Genomic DNA, 21,704 nt, shown 5'->3' with positions numbered 1-21,704 from the left:
GACAGTTTAGTCTACCCAGAAATAATCAAATAAGAACATTTCTCCAAACATCCGACACATTAATGTTCCACAGTCCAGGCCCAAAAATGGTTTTGTGTCATAGTACTGTGTGATATGATGGTAGTATTAAATGTGTAGTCCATCAGAATGTATAGTTTCAACCCATGACCATGTAACCTAAACCATTATGTAACCTTGAGCCTTGAGCACGTAATTTTATCTTTGTGCTAACTGGCCTGCACATTAGAAAAATGGGTCATTGTGGGAGTAGAAAAGAAAGGATGTGAAAAACACTGAACTGCTGATTTAACTTTGAAGGCCAAACGATTTAAACTTTCATAGCATTTCTTCAGGATATTTGACACATCACAAATAATAACAATAATAATAATAATAATAATAATAATAATAATAATAATAATAATAATAATAATAATAAAACAATAATAATCATCATCATCATCATCATCATCATCAATGAATGAATGAATGAATGAATGAATGACTGGGTCATAGTGGGAACAGTTGCCCCAGCCACAACCAGTCCTGAACAAAACAAAACAAAACAAAACAAAAGGAAGGAGAAATAATTTTTAAGATAAAACAAGAAATGATTAAAAAACCCACTTTAAAATAATTAAAAAATAATAATCTGCCAGTGCAACTAATTTCTTCTGCTGCTCTGTAAGCAAGTAGAATCAATCAAACAATGATTAATCAAGTCAATTTTCATGTAGCCCACCAGACGTAGCAGAGGACTGATGCTCCATCCATGTGTAAAACATTCAAGCTGTTTATATCATTAAACTTAGACACAGACACAATTAATGACTTCTAATGAAACAAACAAATAAATAACCCACTACAACATTACAATTCCCCTTCAAGGATTATTAAAATCTTTTCCATCTCATTTTCAACTTTCTGTCTCTTCTTTCTGCTTTCTTGGAAATATCAGTGTTGGAAACATCCTCCTTTCTGCAACACTTTCCCTCTAAAAACAGACTCATAATTTCAGTAAACCTGATATCAAAGATTAAAACCTGCTGCCTCTTTTAGGCCCAGTTCATCCCTGCATGTGTTGAGGCGAAGGTGTAATGAGGAAAATGTTTTTTCTGGAAGCAATCCAACACTATGGTGTGATGAAGAGTGCTGTCGTTGCAAAAGCGCTAATGTCCAGGCTTTGGAGAATTATGATGAGATTAGCTAAGCGTCGGTGTAATGCATAATATCACCAGTATTCGTTTATGTCACTTTGGGTTTTAATGGGAAGTGAATAAGTTACTGAATGACTCTCTGGACTCACTGAATGTCAATAAAACTATATTCCAGCCTGTGAAATTATGAGATATTGATTATGCAGACCAAATCCTTCACTTCTGTGACTCATGCACGTACAGACATACTGAGGGAAATTATGGCTCCAAAGATGAAGCCATTTATAATAGTAGTGTGTATTTCTGCATGATTGGAAAATGTCATTCATTAGCCTGAGCCTCCCGCTTTACTCTATCCCTTCTCCATGCTATACTTTGTGGGAAAATATTCAGAGCAGCAGACAGCCAGATTCCCACCGGAAAACCCCCTCCCAGTTCCTACTATGTGTAGGGATGGTTGGAATGGAGATATCAGCGCGGGAGCATCCGAGTTGAGGCTTTAGGTTACATGATAGTGCATCTTAATTCCCTGTGTTTAGAAATAAAGTGTGCACAAAGTAAAAGGTAAAACTGTCTTTGCAGAACATGGAAAGAGCCAACAAACAGGGAAATTTATTGCGTGTATGAACTGGGAACGAACAAATAGCAGGAAAACAGCTCTGAAGTGTGGAACAGGGATACCATACTCTGCAAAAAACATCTTCAACCAGCCTGATTCCTTTATCTTTTGTTTCTAAGCAGAAGCACACTTAAAAAACAAAAAAAACTTTGTTTTAATATTTTATAGTGGTCTTTGACAATACTCCAGTTTTCTGAGGGTCTTTCGGGTTTTTCTTTAGATATTGGCTGCTTTTTTTTGCCAGTTTTCAGTTCAATCCTTATACTTGATTTTTAGATTTTCATCTCAAAACATGAACCACGTGTGGACAAATAACAGTCAACTTAGCAAAAAACTGTTTTAAAGTGTAATATTTTTTAAATCTGAAATCTTTATTTGGCCCTTTAACAAAATATAAAAAAATAAATTAACCTTTTGTTAAAACAATCATTTATTACAATAATGTGTCAAAATTATTGTAGTCCATTATAATAATAATAATAATAATAATAATAATAATAATAATAATAATAATAATAATAATTATTATTATTATTATTATTATTATTATTATTATTATTATTATTATTATTATTATTATATCTACCAGGGGGCAGAAGACAAGTATCAGACTGTTTACAACAGTGTTTTGAGCCAAGTTTTTACCATAAAGTGATATAAGCGGCCTCAGAAACTGTATGTATATCAGCATTAAAAGGTTAAAGCAATTTGTCACCAGCAGCCTGTCACACAGACACATCATTTGTTCCATTTATGTAGTTGCATCTATGAAGCATAACAAACACAGTTTTACAGACATGGTGTAAACAAAGTGACGTGTGGGAAAGCATCATCTTGTAAAGAATGTCCTCCACATTCCTCCGTTGTTGCCTGGTAAGATGTCACTTTGTGGAGAGGGGAAAAGTTGGTGAAAGAAAAAGGGAAAAGATTGACTTTAAAATTGAAATTCATCCTTAATGCAAAGATTATTTCTGATCATGCCAAATTCTGATCCAACCCAAGATCTAACTCCCATTATTTGGAAAATTCATCACAGCAAACGAACCATGATACATCCAAAACATTTAGTCTAGAAATTCCATGGACCCATGTGTAGTGAATTATATGAGTGGCAATATTTATTAAAAAAATATAGAATTTTATTATTAAAAAGCTATTAAAAATGTTTCTTTTTAACATGCAGTACAGATTCAGAAATAGACTGAGAGCTTTAGGAGCTACATGTAAGAGACAGCTTCAGAGCAAGAGAGAAGACAATATACCATCTAAACAGATTCATTAAGACAACTTCATAGTCTCAGTTTGCTGTAAACTTTATATTTCATTGTGGGATAAACTTTGTCCTCAAAACTGAAACTGGAGATGAGCAAGACAAAACAAAAAGTCTTGAAAAAATATCAACAGATGAACAGGATCTGAAAATTATATCCTTAGAAAATAGATATAAATCTGACCTTCAGTTAATCCATGTTGGTTGAAGCCTCCTTAGACATGGTCTTCATGGAAGGGTGGCTGTTAAGAAGCCATTATTAAGACAGAGAGAAAAGGCCAACATATGCCACATGACACAAGAACTGGACTAAAAATGAGTGAAAACAGGTCTGTTGGCGGGATGAATCCTACCCTGAGCCTGGACCGCAACATTATTGAAGCAGCGTGGGATCATCAGACAACAAAACAATAAGCAGAAACAGCCAAAGAAGAGCTTTGGAAAGTCCATCAAGAAGCCCAGAGAACTATTCGTGAACACCACTTAAAGAAAATAAGAAATATTGTCTAAGAGGGTTCTATAAGGAAGAATAAAGCTGCTTAGACCAAATATTTAATTTTTTCCTCACAACATTTAAGGACATGATGTGACCCAAATATGTGAAATACAACTAACCATATATAACATACAACATCTAACACTGCACCAACACTGCAACCTGCAGCTGCAGGCATCAGTGGATGCTCCGTTTATCCTGCGCTGTCAGCTTTACAGTCCAGCTCCATCATCCCACCTGCACCTTCTCTACCTGCTGGATAAATAAGCAAGCAGTTTGCTGCCAGAGTGTGAAATGGTTCTTATCTATCTCTGCCTTTAGAGAGCAGGTTCTATTATAATGCTTTGCATTATTCAGTGAGCCTGAGATTTCAGCCCTTTTCCACACCAGTCCCTGGAGTCCAAATCAGACTGCTGGCTGATGCATTCATAGGCAAAATCTGACCTTGTGCTCTAGAAATATGAAGAGGTAAGAAAAATAATTGCATTCATTCCCAAACATTGAGGAATACCCTGAAATCTGTCTGCGTGAGATTACATGACATCAATGTGGTTTTCTACCAAAAAGACAGAATAGGTTTACATAAAATAGGACAACCATTGAGTTCCCGCAAACCGGTTTGATTCGGAGAGCTCAGTGAGAAATGGTTGACAGCTTAATGCAGATTTTCTGGGTGTTGCAGAAGATTAGTGGTAGGAGCTTGGAAAGAATGAGGAGAAACATTGTTGAACATATGGTGCTGCAGATTTCATTTGTATTGCCTGTGATATCAGATGAATATTGAACAGATATGTGACATGCTCTGTTTACTACTGTAAGCCCACTGTTGGTGGAGTGGGCTGTTTCTCAGTGGGAGGCACTGCTTTATCAAAAACATGAAGTTCAGCACATCAAAAGCTTTAAAACTACTATTTTTGCCCCCATTTAGTAAACGAGCTTCGCACTTCAGCTAGTCGATAAAAACATTACTTGTTGATCCTCAGCCAGACTATGAGTGCTAATGGCAAGAGCTGCTTATTTATTTATTTTTCTTTCTTTTTTTAATGTTCAGTGTGCTGAGTTAAGGAGAATTTGTTACATGCCTGTCCTGCGTATCGGCAATTAGATCCCGCCATTATCCATTTGTTACAGCGACCGTTTCTCGCCTTCAGCGTGGCACCTTGCTGATTACAACGCATCGGATCGATAATTAAACAAATTAGAGCGGACTGCTGAGTCAATTGGCACACACGAGTAAAAACTGCCTCTTGAAAAGCAACAGAGAGGAAATGAAATTCTCCTTTAAGCGCGTTCGCAGCTCACATGCTTTGTAGTTTAATGGCACAGTTTTACGCAGCGCTCTGACGCCACGGGAAGGAAGAAGTCATTTGTCTGATAGCAGGCGGCAGCTCCTCGTCTGGCAGATTACCTGTGAGTTTTCTATTAAGAATCCATGCTGCGACAGCCGGTGCAGCTGATGACTGTGGATATAACCTGGTTACACGTAGAAGTGGAAAAATATAAACTGCACCTTCACATGAGAGACGGATGAAGTTATCATAATTTCATTGAGGAACAGTGGGAATTATGCACTACTTTTATTTATAGGAGGATCTATACACATAGAAGGTCACTTATTTATATCTTGTTAACGCAAATATCTAATCGGTCAATCACAGGGCAGCAGCTCAACACATCTAGTCATGTGTCCATGGAGAAGACGACTCAAGTTCAAAGTGAGCATCAGAATGTCGAAGAAAGAATATTTCAGTGACTTTGAATGTGGCATGGATGTTGGTCTGGGCATTTACTGGGATTTTCACACACAACCATCTCTAGGGTTTCCAGAGAATGGTCTAAAGAAGAGAAAATATCTGGTGAGCAGCAGTTGTCTGGACCAGAATGTCTAGTTGATGTCAGAGGTCAGAGGAGAATGGGCAGACTGGTTGGAGATGATAGAGAGACAACAGGAAGTCCAATAAGCTCTGTTTCCAACCAAGGTCTGCAGAACAGCATCTCTGAACACACAACATGTCCAACCTTGAAGTAGATGGGCTACAGCAGCAGAAGACCACACCGGGTGCCTCCTGTCAGCTAAGAACAGGAAACTGAGGCTACAGTTCACACACACTCACCAACACTGGACAATAGAAGATTGCTGGTCTGATGAGTCTGAATATCAGCTCCACATTCAGATGCTAGTCTCAGAATTTGGTGGAAACATCATGAAAACATGGATCCATCCTGACTTGGATCAACGCTTCAGGCTGCTGCTGGTGGGGGGGGGGGGGGGGGGGGTTGTTGCTGACCATGTCCATCCCTTTCTGACCACAGTGTCACAAAGCTCAGATCATCTCCTCCTGCTTTCTAGAACATGACGATGAGTTCACTGGACTCCAACGGCCTCCACAGCCACCAGATCTCAGTCCAGAGCAGCTTTGGGATGTGGTGGAACGGGAGATTCTCATCATGGATGCAGCCAACAAACCTGCAGCAACTGTTTGATGTCACAGTTGCTCATGTCAACATGGAACAAAATCTTAGAGGAATGCTTCCAACATCTTACTGAATCTATGACACCAAGAATAGACCCAGCAAGGTGGACCTGATAATATCTGTATTCCCTTCCTTAATCAGCCTGACTCACAATTTTAGACTCACTGGCTTAATACTAACACAAAAGTAAAAGTGTTTATTTCCGATTTATTTAAAAAAAATCCCATTACGATCTTTTTAATAGAAGGTTTATATTTGGTGTTAAATTAGCTGCTTTTGTAGTTTTCCCATTTTTGAATAAAGATCAGTGTCTGTTTACACATATAAACTACTTTTTAAAATAAATAATTTGTAATCTATCACCCTGTCTCTGTTAAAAAAAGGCTTACTCTTCTCTTTAGTTTCATTGTCACTTTAATATTGTTTCAAGAGGTTTGAAGAAACAAAAGTACAAATATTTAATTAAAATCTGATTGTGCTGCAGAAACTAGTTCATATGATTCTCGGACTGTTTCAGGGGAAATGTTGGTCCCATGGGTGCGGGCTTAAATGTGTTATACAATTATTATTCCACTCCGACTTTAGCCTTATCCTTACCCACAAATTACCTCTGATGATTTTCTATTCTTACCATGATCTGTGACACTGAGTCGAGTTCTTCAATCACTGGGTGTCTTTTCTTCATATCAATGCCAGAGCCGCGGAAGTGGTTATGTAACAGTCTGTTTAATTATTTGGAAACTGTTTGCTTTCCTTTTAGCGCCTCCACTCTTGCAGTGGAGAGATTTAACATGACTGAGACGAGCCCGCAGCAGCTCCAGCAGATTGTTTCCCTGTTTGTACAGGTTCTTCTGTCAGGCAGCACAAATAAGAAAATGACACCCTCGCGGCGTGTTTTGGGAAATCTTGGGCAGCTTGTTGTGCTGTAACGTCTCTAACATGCAAACTGTAAATGCACCACACTGCTCAGCGCGTGGAAGCTTGGCTGTATGTGTGAGCGCGTGCCACCACAGAGCAAATGACAAGGTAGGAAAATGTAAGGTTGCGTTGAGGACTTTGCTCGTGGGACAGAGTTCTCTGAAAGATGGAGCGCGCGTCCATTAAGGTGGACTCATAACCAGGGCCGGTTCTAGGAATGCATACATGATGGGGCAGGCATAAATTTGAAGGGGGCATTATGAGTACATACTTCAGCATTTTCTTGTTGTTGTTTTTTAAGTGTTTCTTTAACGGAACTGTGCTGTTAGTGGAGTCCAACTTCAAAGAAATGGATTGCACTTTGTCAGGCCTCTACTCTAAGACCTGTCCAGCTTGGGTGTCCCACCTGAAACCAAAGCTCCTGCTGGTATAGCTCTTAGAGTCACTGAGGCACGCAAACCCCCTGACCACAATAAGGTGGCAATCCCTCAGGGGGGGAACAGAAAATATCAATAACAAAATGAAGTAAGAAAAAAGAAAAGAATGATCCATTATCAAAGCTTTAACAACCAACAAAATAACAATTGCCCTATTGGACAGCCATTAGATGTCTAAGCATTTTGAATAAATTTGAAACTAATAACAATAAACTCAACTATCTGTGTGTTTGTTTCTGTCTGTATATAGACCATAATGATTAAAGAATCATAACTATCAAGCACAACAATAACAGAGCAAAAAATTAAACCCCCTACCAAAATAAGGCAGTGAACCTTCAGGGGGAAATAATGATAATAATAAATGAAAATGAGTAAAAACTAAATGATCCTTCATCAAAATTTTAAGAACCAACAACATAACAATTTTCTTACCGTACAGCCATTAATGCATCTAAAATAACTTTGTTACAATAACCTCATATATGTATACAAATGTAAATAACCTACAGTATAAAAGAGGTATCCCAAACGAACAAACCCATCAAACAACCAAAACAGAGCAGAACATTAGATATCTTTATTTTTATCTATATTTTTATTTTATTTTATTTCTTATTTTTATCTTCTCTCAATGTGGGGGGAGGGAGTGTGGGTCCTTTTTTCAAATCATTATTTTGTTTAGAAACTTTTCCTCACTCTACAACAGCAGTCTCCTATTTTTCTGCCCAAAAACTCTTACAAATTTGTCCTAGCATGCTGAACTAAAGGCTGGGCGGAGCTTGAGGGGTCTCATATGCGCAGCTCGTTTTCCCTCAGTCTGTATTGTACCGAGGAGGCAGTCACATCTATGGCCCGTGCGTGATTGATCACTGCTCCTACTAACAGGCGTAGACACGTTTAAATAGAACAGAAACAAACCCCAGTTGACAGAATAGATGCAATAAATACGTCTGTTATTATAAGTATTTATTCAGTATCGCTACAACACATTTAACAGAGCTTTACTCTATAAGTTTTACCGCTGGAGCTCAGCAGCCGCTCTCTCTACGAGGGGGAGAAATATGACACCGCAAGATCAGGCTGTATGTCAACTCATTTGCATACTAAACACTGATTGGTTGTTTTCTGTGGTGGTGGGAAGGACTTGTTGAAGACAGTACAATGGATCCTGTGAAGCTCCGACACACAGAGTTCCGTACAGAGGGGAGAGAGCGTTTGGAGAGATTTGCCCATTTCGGCGCATTTGATTGAGGGGGCAGAATGTTTGTTTGAGGGGGCACTGCCCCCTCTTGCCCCTGCGTAAAGCCGGCCTTGCTCATAACGTCTTCACAGGAAGCTAGAAGTGAAGTCAAGTGGTGGCACCTAACCTTAAAAAGCTCTTTAGGTGGGCTAAACTAGGCAAGGGGCATATAAAAGTTTGACTTGTGCAGAAAATCGTTTATTTATTTAGCCATAATTTAAACAGCAGAAAACTTTAAAATACTACTTTTAAAAAAGTAATTTTCATCAGTTTATGCATTTTTACTTTTCTACTCAAGAACAATTTAGAGGGAATCTTTTATTCCAAACTTTTCTAATAATGTCATCTCTTTCTTTCTTTCTTTCTTTCTTTCTTTCTTTCTTTCTTTCTTTCTTTCTTTCTGTTAAGTAAGATTATTTTGTGCCTTTTTATTTTCTTGCTCATTTTTGGACATTTAAAACATTATTTGACAAAAGAGAGGAAACAAACACAAACAAAATTGTTTATCAACTGATTATAGGCAGAGAAGTCCGTTTTGGAATGAAAAATTGCATTATAGTTAAACAATATTTTTTTCTATCTTGAAATAAATGTACTAATAGGCTGTGGCACACAGTCGTAGATCTCTATATGTAAAAGCAGACTGAAGCAATGGTTGGTTCAGTTTTATCTGAGAAATTCTGCTCGGCGCACACGCTCTCCCTGCCTCTGTAGAAATTATTCGCAGAATACAGTGAGGACGACCTTAAATAGGGGGCAGGACTAGGTGTAGCAGAACCCACTGCCTCCCCTTAGTGATGCAGTGAATCTGCGCTGCGTTATGTCCGCTATATAAAGCGCACACAGCAGCAGCGCCTCACAGCTTTGGTGGACAGCTCCGTGGTGCTGAAATCTCAGGCGCACTTTCACTCACGCACCCAGATTACTGCGATTCGTGACTGGAACCATGGAAGGATTCTCGTGGAAACTTTTTCTACTCTCTTGTCTGGTCGCCGTGGAGAGCTCCGCGCAAGACTTCGGACAGACGCAGTTTATTTGCACGTCGGTACCCAAAGATATGGACTTGTGTTCCGCCACGATGCAAAACAGCGGGCCTGCGGAAGACCTGAAGACCACGATCACACAGCTGCGCGAGACCGTGCTGCAACAAAAAGAGACCATTGTGAATCAAAAGGAGACAATCAGGGAACTAACGTCTAAGTTGAGCCGCTGTGAAAGTCAGAGTCTCCCGGCGGCGGCGGGACCCGGCGGGAGGCGCCCGGGGGCCAAGAACACGATGGGAGATGTATCTCGGGGCACCACGGATACTCTGGCCCAGCTGGGACAGACTTTACAGACGCTCAAACAGAGACTGGAGAATCTAGAGGTAGGCAAGCAGAGGAGAGAAGTTAATAAAATGAGCTTCCTGCGTTAATTAGACTAGCGGGTGAAACTAATGCTGGAGTCACATGTGTTACCTGACATCTTTCTCATTTGGAGGGACGCCAGCTAGTAAAAAGTATTCTGCATCATGTGCCGTAGAAACATAAAACAAACTACTTAAGATTAAACTTTAAAAAATTTTAAAATTAAGTTGAATAAATATCCACTTGAGAAAGAGAAAGTCTTCCACTCGTTTTATCTCTTTTTTTAAACTCAGTGTCTGTTATACTCTGTCCACTGCAGCAGTACAGCCGGGGGAATAACACCGTGCAAGCGAACAGCCTGAAAGATCTCCTACAGAACAAGATAGACGACATGGAGAAGCAAGTTCTGTCCCGGGTCAACACTTTAGAGGAAAGCAAACCTGGACCAAGGAATGACACGGAGCAGAGGAACATAGTAGAGTCCACGCTCACATCTCTGCACCACCGGATCACGGATCTGGAGAAAGGTGTGTTTGGATTTTCAGGGCGCAAAGGATTTTAAACAGCTCATGTTGCTTTCACGGCTTTGAGTTAGATTCTGTTGGAGGTAAAGCCAGTTAAGGGGGAAGTTTAATTGGTTTATTAGTTCGAAGCTGCTTTTGCCTGTAGAGGAAAGATCAGACATCTTCTGTGCTAAAGCATCCATAAGCTATTAAACCGTTTCAGTGCCGCAACCATTACGTTGCGCACCGACATGAAAGAGAAAGCTGCATTTCTTTGCATAACGGAGGACCTGTTAGCTGCTTTCTTCGCTAACTTTATATTTTTATTTGCCAAAAACATCATCATCAAACTTCTGCAGGAGCCTGTTCGCAAAAATGTGATTTCCTTAGATCAGGAGTCGAAAGTTTGAATGGCGCGTCATGCGTTGGAGCTATGGTCTTTTCAGCATTTAACACGTGCAAATGCGCGTGCATATATATGAAAGCACGGAAAAGGGAGGGGATAACAGCCATCTTATGCGTCAGCAAAAAAAACAAAAAACAAAACAAAACAAGAAAACAAGAAAAAACAGAAAAGTGTCGGAATAATCTGTTCGATCAATAATAACGAGAGCAAATAAGTTGATATAATTTCAGACACGCTCCGGTTTTCTTTTTTTAAAGCCACTCAAAGAGAAAGAGATTTTCTCCCAATAGTTTATGTATGGAATGCAGATGGAGTCATGAAGGTCGTGTCTCTCTAAATAAACCCCAAAATATGAATAATACTGTTCATTTTAGCTGACATTACTTTCACCCACAGGTAAAGACACCAGGCCAACAGATAAGTTCCAGCTCACCTTCCCTCTGAGAACCAACTACATGTATGCCAAAGCCAAGAGGAGCCTTCCTGAAATGTATTCCTTCAGTGTGTGTCTGTGGATAAAGTCCAACGCCTCCCCTGGGGTGGGAACACCCTTTTCTTACGCCGTCCCGGGTCAATCCAACGAACTGGTGCTGATTGAGTGGGGGAACAATCCCATGGAGATTCTCATCAATGACAAAGTAATGGCGAGATTACTTATCTTTTTTGTCACTGTGGTTGTTTTGCTTTTACACGTAAGATGTTAAAATGTAGAATAATTTGCAGAGGAAACAGCTGGAAAAAAAAATGTCCACATATTAGCCACTTTCTCTGCAGCTGGATTCAGAATGAAAATAAGGGCTAAGGTGAGCAATAGAGGCCAGATTTTTAAATAGAGGTGGAGATGTGATGTGGAAATGATTCAGCACAAGGGAGAGAAGGTGGACCTTTTAGGCAAGGAGTTACTGTGCAATTAAAGCATGAAAAGGAAATTGTTAACAGAATGAAAAGACACTTATGAGAGTTCTCTGTTCTAGGTTGCAAAGCTGCCGTTTCTCATCAACGATGGCAAATGGCATCACCTCTGCATCACGTGGACCACCAGGGATGGGATGTGGGAGGCCTTCCAGGATGGAGTGATGAGGGGCAATGGAGAGAATCTGGCACCGTACCACCCCATCAAACCAGAGGGAGTGCTGGTCCTGGGACAAGAGCAGGTAGATACTCATTTTCAGTGATTGTGATTAAATCCCCCACAGACAGCATTTGGAAACAATACCTCAACTAATTATGCATTTAATTCTGGACACAGATTAGTGGTGTGGATATTTATGAAATGAAACTGTGGAACACTGAAAGAGTGGCCGATTAAAGCTTCCCAGTCTAATTAGAGTGATTGTTACAGTGTGAGTCATACATTTGGCATGAACTGAGACAGAAAACACAAATAAAGTAAAATTCACAGGATTTGCTTCTTGTTTAGAGCAAGACACATCCAAGATGAGCACTGTTAAATAAGTTTCTACTGATTTTAATTGCTGATTTTTTTAGGTAATGCAACTTTGTACAAATCTGCATCATATTATGAGATTTAAATAATCTTCACCAGAAAAGATGCTAACTCCCTTTATTTCAACCAGAAAAGACAGATCTGAAACTTGAAGTAAGTTTGAGTTTGCGCCTTTATTGACTATCAACTCTTCTCTTGTTCCACAGGACACCCTGGGAGGAGGTTTCGATGCAACGCAAGCCTATGTCGGTGAGCTGGCAAACCTAAATATCTGGAATAGGAAACTTTCTATTGCTGAGATCTACAACTTGGCGACCTGCAACAGCAAAGCACCGGCTGGCAACGTCTTCTCCTGGACAGAGAACAACATTGAAATATTTGGCGGGGCAACCAAATGGACCTTCGAGCCGTGCCGTTCGCTCAACTGAGCTCGCCATTCAAGAAAGGCCTCTCTGTATTTCTGAGCTTTTGTCGTTCTTGTCTTCATTTGACGTTTGTTAGAGACTATCTGAGTTATTGGTAAGCTTAAATCTGGAATTTATATGATTCTTAGGTATTCATGTGCAAAACAACACTTCTCATCTTGAGGAACAAAAAACGAAAAAAATCCCATTCCTCGTGGAAACCGCTGTGAGAAAATGTTGGTATCTGCTATCCTTTTTTTTCTTTCTTGGATGTTCAGTTGAAAGCACACCTAAGCTTTTTGTTTGGCTTATTTCGTCTTGGACTGGCAGCTGGCAATCTGCGCCTTATGTTTGGACTATTCACAATCTAAGTGAGGAATTACATAACCAATCCCACCCTCCTTTCCCTCTGGAGAGTGGGAGATTATGCTGTCCGTCCAATTCTCGTCAGTGTTTGGCGCTGTGAAGTGATGTCTGATGCGGTACAGCTCCCAGCAACCCCCATCCCCCCGTCCTCCTCCAGGCTCCCGCACCCCCTCCTCTCTCCTTCACGTCGCCCCTGCCGCCCTTCCGGAACTTGCACTGTGACTGACAAAGAGGAATGCCAGGAGAGGAGGGTACGATGAAGGACACTACAAAGTCAGACTGTGGTACAAGTCTAATCATTGTTCGCTTCAAGTGTTTCTGTAAGGATGTTAACTTGCCAACATTGCTACGAAGCCTGGGTGCCTTGGGCCGGTGCAAATATTCAGCACATTCAGTATGTTTTCAGTTGCAAATTCAATGTTTATCAGTTTGTGTTTCTTTTTTCTGAGTCAGGTTAAGTTTCTCGTTCCTCTCTGGTTGGTAAATGTAATTTAATTCTGGTTTGTTCTCTGACATGACGTGTTTTGGCAGGTGTTTGTACTACTCTGTATTAGGAATGTTGCAGTATCTGTATAGTAACAGCATGGAAGACGGAGTGCTGTGAAAGCATTGTTGAAATCTGCTTTACTATCTTCTCTGGGTCTGGGTTTTTTACTGTATTGTTATATGCTCCAAGCATGGCAAAACTGAAAGATGAAGAATTTAATTTTTGTAATAAAATTGTGATACTTAACGTCACAGTGCACTCCTCTCTTTATGTGTGTGGAAGAAAAAGGAAACATTTCTAACACATCATTTGCAGTCATTCATATTTATCCTTGTGTAGGCTGACAAATGAAATAATAGAAGATTCTATATTTTTATTTAAACTTTTTTTGTTGGATATTTAAACAAAATCCAAGGTTTTTCTTTTTCTTGGTGGCAGCAATTTTACAAATGACTCCTTTTAATTTCAGGACATTAATAAATCCAAACATATCAAATTGTTTACAACAGGGCTTTTAATGAACCTTTTGATGGACGTTTTGATGTGAGTTGTGTCTCAGAGGCTCATATCTGATGATGCATTTGGTGTTCAGAGAGGTATTCAGAAATTTTGTGTCTGCAAATTCAATGAGGTAGCAAAAAGGTAAAAGTGCCTCATCATCTCAGCTTTTAGTGGTTGGAGTTTAAACTAAAACTGCTGTACATTAAAGTCACCCTTTCAGGCTGACTTCACTTTAAGCAGTAGTTCCCAACCTGTTTTCAATCTGGACTCCCTTCACTAATACTAAAAAGCTGTGGATCCCACACTGGGCTGAAACAATACTTGGTTTAATGCTTTCATTAGCAAGATTCTCACCATAAATTAAATGATTTTTTTATTATTTTAATTGCTATTTAGGTTTATTGGATGTTTTTACTTTTTAAATTTTAAACACCAGTGTTTTACTCACTGGGATCCTCCATGCCGGGGGCTATGCCTGCTCGGGTTGCTGCTGCAGGGCTCACCCTTGTCTGGGTGGTTGGTGTGGTCCTGCACTGCAGCTGAATGGACATGTGTGCTTTTTGAGTCTGAGTGTGTAAGAATCAATGATAGGTGTGTGTTTTTAATTTGGTTAGATCTTACATTTAGGCATGTGAAGGCTTATTTTAATTTGATATTTAATCATTGCTGTTATTATGAAAAGCAGTTTGTGCTACTTTTGGTAGGAAAAGTGCTATAAAAATAAAATTAGCTTTGATTTGATAAATGATGTGTTCTGGCTGAGTCCTGTCCTTCGATGAAGCCACAGTTAAATTAACAACATGTAGCCTTACATCTACTCTTTGGTATTTGTCAGACATGTTTCATTAATAAAATACTGCAGGAAAAACGAAGTTTACCAGGACAGACTTGAAGTGCTCCACTACTGTAGCTCCACCAGCTCACTGACCTCACTAAACCCCAGTACATGGACAGCAATGGATTGGATGCACAATTTGTAGCCTTATAGATGGCTTTTTAAAAAATTAATTAATTATTTTTTTTATTTTTGACTACGTATACATGTGTGCAAATATTGTATAGCAGTTCTGGATCTGATGTAAAAGGTTTTCAGTATTCTCAGGCTCCCAAAATACCAGTTCCATGTGAACAAAGTGTCCAGATGATTAAAAAACAAAAGCTTGAGTGGACGCTTTAACTGGTCTCTGTGGACACGGTCTTAACTTTTAATCATGAAGGCCTCCTGTGCTCTTTGGGGGATCCCAGGTTGGGAAGCACTGCTTTAGAGGACCTGTAGCGCTGCACATTTACATCAATGAGGGGCTTTCTTTTGGATTTAAATCAAACTCTTGACTTGTTCATTGGGTCACTAACATGTAAACTACTTTTAAACAGCCACAGTTGACTAAAATGTAATAATCTCTGGCTATTATACTTTAACTATTACTATTTAAAGTTAACACTGATGCATTCACATACAATATTTTACTTCTACAGACATGTATAGTGATGCTTTCCTGTATTTTATAATTTTATGACTTTTTATTCAGTTTATTTTTTTTATCCATTCTATAAAATATTATAAAATATGTTGTTAAATTTATATAATATAAATAAGCTTCAAAGATATAGCAGTATCCTTTTCTTGTCCCGTTTATCACTGAGGAAAACTTGGTAATTACAATGTGTGCATACATTTTAAATGTTCTTATACATTTATTTATTCTGAAGTGAGATGAAGTGTAATGGATGACTAACTAAAGTCCACTGAAGTGACTAATTTGCAGAAGCAACATCCTCACCCGTGCATACCCTACACAACAGTGGACACTATCAAAGGCTTCATTGTTTCATCCCAATAGGAAATCATGTAGAACAAACCATGTCAGCACAGCTAAAAGACAGTGGTGCTACAGTTTGTGCTGAGAAATTGTGAGATGGCAGCATTTCTCTAGATCCAATTATCTCAGGACTTGTTGGACCACTGTTCTGCAGATATTAGATGTTTCTCTGCTGATTCAAGTTGTTCAGCTGCTTGTTCTCAAGTTCTCCACAAGCCTCTTATTAACTCATTGATCTGAGTAAGGTGTGTTGCAGCAGGAAACATCTAAAACCTGCAGGAAACATCTAAAACCTGCAGGACCCTGGCCCAAGCTTGAACACAAATATCTGTAAATCTGAGCCTCATGTCATCTTCCAACTTTACCTTCTAAAACCTGATGGTAGATATTGAGAATGTCTTTTTTTTTTTTGCCAAACTGTAACAAAATGGCCATTTTGGAGGCCTCATCTGAACTGTCTGTACTAAAACCACAATAATAAAATTTAATTCATCTTCAGTTTATCAGAGTTAGCCTTTGCAGAGACAATTGTACCATAATTTGATAGTTATGGAGCTACAGCAGCATCTTACAAAAGGGATATTCATATTTTGGACAACAAAGAAGAAGAAAGAATGAAAGATAAAAAGAAGAAGAAGAAAAAACAAACAAACAAACAAAAAAAACATCCTGTTAATCATGCCCTGAAAGATTTTTTTAAAATACCCATATTGTAAAACTGCAACCTTTTACACAGTGGATGGATGTACCAATCATACTGGTTTGAGGTTGGATTTATTGTTCAGGGATGTTTAATTTACAACTTAATGGTTTTCTACATCAAATACAATGTGTAGTTTTTGTTTTTCATTTAAAACTTTTAACATAGAAAAACTCATTAACAGAACATGAAGAAAGCCATTAGATATTGAAGGAAAAGGGTCATATTTTTAAGTAAGTGAAGAAGTGCTTAGTTACAAATAAATAAATAAATAAATAATAGATGTCCTTAAGAGCCATCACCATCCTGGATACAGATGACATTTTGTTCTCAAACTGACTAGATTGAACAAACAGTGCCTCCTACTGGCTAACATTAAAATGACATGAAGTACGTCAGATCTGAACTCAATGACGCCATAAATTTTAGTAGCTGTGGTCTGCTTTTATTATTTTTTTTTCACATGGGCTGTGTTAAGAACAAATGATGCAGAAATGTGTGTGTTCATGTAATTAATGATTAAAAGTCAAGACTCACAGTGACCGAATGGTCTGTTGCTCCATCATGATACATTCATTTTGTATCACGTAGACATTTTGATCAGTCAAGGCTGTTTCATGGAATATGACAAGTGTACCCTCTGGTACAACACTTTTATATTTCCCATTAGACATGCTGGCTCCCAGTAACAAACTGTTATTTGGCAAACATTAAAAAAAAAGAGATTAAAACAAAAGCAAACCAAGAGATGATGTGCATACTGCACTGTGAGCAGGCTGGCCTAAGAGCGGCTGGAAAACAGTGAGGCGAGGACCGCAGAATCCAATCCAACAAAAGGTTTTATTCATCAGTCATAGAAAACTCACTCTCTGTTGTAGGGTAGTCTAGTCACCATCAGCAGCCACACACAAATGAGCAATTCCTCCTCATTTATCCTCTGCTGCTGATTGGGCTGTACCATTCCCCCAACAGGTGCATTCTCAATTATAACCCATTTCTCTATTAAAAATTAATCCTACAAAAGCTAAAAAATATTCACCCACACACTATACTTATTATGGCAACCATGAAGTTAAACCAAAACCCAATATACAAATAACTCCAACAATCTTCCTGCCACATGGTCTCTCCCAACTCATTAAAAGAAATCCAGGCCACCTGAAACCCATTTGCCCGGTCACCCTGGAGAGGCCATGTGCCAGGTAAGTAAAGCTTCATTAAATCACCTATGACTTCAGATTTACACAATGATCTGCCTATTACTGTTAACGGCTGTCTTCGCAGGCATCTGTAAAACAAACCACATCAGAAATAAACAGTTCAACCTTTGTGCATAATTGTAATTTTTCTAAAGTGCCAAACTGTAATTTAACATGAAAACCAATTAGTGTGCTATACAATATTTACAAGTCCCAGGTAACGTAACGAACCTCTGCTTCGTTACATTTCCTTCCTCCTCTTCTGAAGAGGACACAATACCTTAAGGCTCTGACATCCGTGACAACCAGTCTGCCACCACATTAGTCTTTCCTGGCTGGTACTGTACCGTAAAGTCATACGGCTGCAGTGCGAGGTACCATCCAGCGATGCGTGTGTTGGCATCCCTCATGCGCTTCAACCACTGCAGCGCCCGATGGTCCGTCTCCAGGATAAAGTGTCGTCCCAGCAAATAGTATCTCAAGGACTCGATGGCCCACTTCAACGCCAAACACTCCTTCTCGACCGTTGAGTACCTCCGCTCTCTGTCCAACAGCTTCCGGCTCAGAAACACCACCGGTCTCCGTTCACCATCCTTCACCTGCAGAAGAACCGCTCCAAGACCCACTCCAGACGCGTCTGTCTGCAGAATGAATGGCTCGTTGAAATCCGGGCTGTGAAGAACTGGTTGTGAGCACACCGCCTCCTTCAGGTCTTTAAAAGCTCTGTCACACTCCTCCGTCCAAACAACCTTGTTTGGGGCTGCACCCTTGGTGAGGTCATGTAACAGTGCTGCTCTCTCTGAAAACTGTGGAATGAATTTCCTGTACCACCCCACCATTCCAAGGAAACCTCTCACCTTCTTTTTTGTGGTGGGAACAGGAAAAGACTGTATGGCCTCCATCTTCCCCACCTGAGGCTTGATCTTCCCAAAGCCAATGATGAAGCCCAAATACTCCACCTCCTTCTGTGCTATGGCGCACTTATGAGGGTTGATCGTCAACCCAGCTGATCGGATGCGGTGCAATACCTCTTGAAGATGCACCACATGCTCCTCCCAGGTCTGGCTGAACACCACCACGTCATCCAAATAGGCTGCCGAAAAATCTGACACATCTCTCAGAACAGAGTCCATCAGCCGCTGAAATGTCGCTGGTGCCCCCTGCAGGCCGAAAGGCATGACTTTAAACTGGTACATACCAAACGGTGTTTTGAAAGCTGTCAGTTCTCTAGCCTCCGGTGCCAACGCCACCTGCCAATATCCTTTGCTCAGGTCCAAGGTTGTGATGTAGCTGGCTCTGCCCACTTTCTCCAGCAAGTCATCCACCCTAGGCATTGGATATGGGTCAAAGTTTGAAATGGCATTTAAATACCGGAAGTCTATACAAAACCTGAGTGAACCGTCCTTCTTTGGTACCAACACGATGGGGCTACACCACTCACTACAAGAGAGTTCAATGATCCCCAGCTCCAGCATCAACTGTATCTCCTTGTGGAGCACTGGCACCAACCGCTCTGGTATCCTGTAGCTCCTCTGTCGAACTGGAGCATCCTCCTTAATCCTGATTTTATGATGCACCAGAGATGTAAACCCCGGGCTCTCTCTGAAGAGGTCTGAGTCCAATAAAGGTTTAATGTCCTCCTGTTTCCTAGGGGACAGATGTGATAAGTCAACGGACACACACTCTGTATGGCTAGTTGGGAAGAACTTTTCCGTTACCTCCTCATCCTGAACAGCCCGGACAAAACACTGCTGTACAGGAGGTTCCTCACGACTCTTAAATTCTTTTAACAAGTTCACATGGAATTTCTGATGTTTCTTAAGTTTGTCAGGCATATACAATTCATATGTGACTTTACTCACTTGTTTAGTGATCTCATAAGGTCCATGCCATTTTGTCAGCAGCTTATTGTCACTGGTGGGCAGCAACAACACCACCTTCTGGCCTGGCGTGAAAACTCTGTCTCTTGCCTTCTGGTCATACCAGAACTTTTGATGTTGCTGCGCCGCCCTCATGTTCTCCTGTGCAAATGCGGCCATCTCCTCCAGCCTCTCTCTCATCTGCACCACATAGGCCACCACGTTCTCCCCCTCAGGCTTCGGATCCTCCCAGTAATCTTTCAGAAGATCCAGAGGACCCCTAACTTGGCGCCCATACAACAGTTCGAAGGGAGAGAAGCCTGTGGATGCCTGTGGAACCTCTCGATATGCAAATAAGAGATATGGCAGCCACTGGTCCCAATCTGCACCTGTAGTGGAGACAAACTTGCGCAGCATGTTTTTCAGAGTCTGGTTGTATCTTTCGACCAGCCCGTCTGTTTGAGGGTGATAAGGTGTGGTCTTTATTCCCTTAATCCCCAATAATTTATAAACTTGCTGCAGTAATCTGGACAGAAAATTTGTCCCACAGTCCGTCAGAATTTCTCTTGCTATTCCCACCCGGGAGAAAAACTGCAAGAGGCAATTGGCGATATATTTAGCCTTAATTGACCTAAGTGGGAAAGCTTCTGGGTAACGGGTAGCATAATCACAAATGACTAAAATGAAACGGTTCCCCGATGTACTCTTTTCTAAGGGGCCCACAATATCCATTCCTATTCGTTCGAATGGCGTCTCAATAATAGGCATTGGTTCTAGTTGAGCCCGTGTTCCCCTCTTTCCTGAAGTCAGCTGACATTTCTCACATGAACTACAAAAATTCAAAATGTCAGTGTACATCCCTGGCCACACAAACCGCTTACTGATCCTATTCAGGGTTTTGTGAAAAGCCAGGTGTCCTGCCCATGGAACTGAATGACCTAGTTCCATAACCTTATAACGAAATGTCTGTGGGAGAACTAAAGCTTCCCCTTTGCTCTTCCTCTGGTACAAAATACCCCCTTTAATCACATAAACTGCTTCTTCCAAACAGCTTACCTGACCTTGCTGGACCCCTTCAGTCTCAGTCACTTTTTCAAACCATGTCCTCAGTGATGAGTCAGTTCTCTGCAGTGCCCCTACATCTGCTGGAATATCAAACTCAAACAAGTTAGTTGGTTTTGGGATCTCATCTGTCACCTTCTCCCCTTGGCCTTGAAATTTATCTCTTCTTCTCTGAGCTTTTGACTTACGAGCCTTCCCGGGTTGCACCTCCACTTCTTCCCCAAAGAAAGGTAACTCTTCCAACATCCCCGTTGCACTCTGAGCTCGTGTGATTACATGACAGGGGTTAACAGAGTCTGTTACACTTTCTTGTTTCACTGGTAGGTTTGCTACAGGTGTCTGTTCCCTTTTGGAACTCTCAGATCTTTCACTGCAGATTAACATCTCTGGCTGAGCATCCTCCAACTGATGAATGAGGTCATAAAGAGTGGGTACGTCATTTCCTAAAATAACCGAGTACTGTAATGCTGGTACTACAGCAACCGGCAAAAAATAAGTCTGCCCTCCCACCGTTAAATAAACCTCAGTAGTGGGGTAACTATGTTCATCCCCATGAACGCAGCTTATTTTAATTCCCTCTGAACTCAGCTTTTCCTCTGAGATCAGACTGGCATGCACTAAAGTCTGAAAACATCCTGAGTCGAGTAGAGCCTCCCCCTTTTTACCATCGATCAACACTGGTACCTTGCAGCCTTTCCTCTCTTCCTTTTCTACTGGACCAGGCCTAGGAACTGCACACAAAAGAGAGGGTTTAGCTTTTAAAACTGGGCAAAAGTGCTGTGTATGGCCTAACCCATTACAGTGATAACACCTCACCTCCCTAGCGGAGGAGCCTTTAACGTGCACGGGCTGGGCCGTGAACTGCTTACTCCTAGAAAAATTCTTACCCCGGACCTGACCCATGCTCTTATCACCCCCAAAGGACTTACTTGGTTGGGTAACATGAGTCTCTCGGCCGAAGTGGCTGTTCTTGCTCCCCCTCCTGGCGG

The 21,704-nt window shown here is 40.6% G+C and overlaps 1 protein-coding gene across 1 annotated transcript; it reads left to right on the top strand.

Annotated features, from left to right (window-relative positions):
• The first annotated feature begins 9,464 nt into the window (after nucleotides 1-9,464).
• Nucleotides 9,465-13,820, top strand: LOC121639050 (neuronal pentraxin-1-like). The gene is made up of 5 exons (XM_041984220.1): nucleotides 9,465-9,981; nucleotides 10,281-10,488; nucleotides 11,267-11,508; nucleotides 11,845-12,024; nucleotides 12,524-13,820. Exons 1-5 carry the CDS (start codon nucleotides 9,562-9,564, stop codon nucleotides 12,743-12,745), a joined length of 1,272 nt encoding a protein of 423 aa, XP_041840154.1. The 5' UTR covers nucleotides 9,465-9,561; the 3' UTR covers nucleotides 12,746-13,820.
• Nucleotides 13,821-21,704: the final 7,884 nt, after the last annotated feature.

The sequence above is a fragment of the Melanotaenia boesemani genome, chromosome 4 (genome assembly GCF_017639745.1).
Source record: "Melanotaenia boesemani isolate fMelBoe1 chromosome 4, fMelBoe1.pri, whole genome shotgun sequence".
NCBI lineage: Eukaryota > Metazoa > Chordata > Actinopteri > Atheriniformes > Melanotaeniidae > Melanotaenia > Melanotaenia boesemani.
The sequence above is the reverse complement of the archived record's forward strand: the minus strand, read 5'-3'. Positions and strand labels throughout refer to the sequence as shown.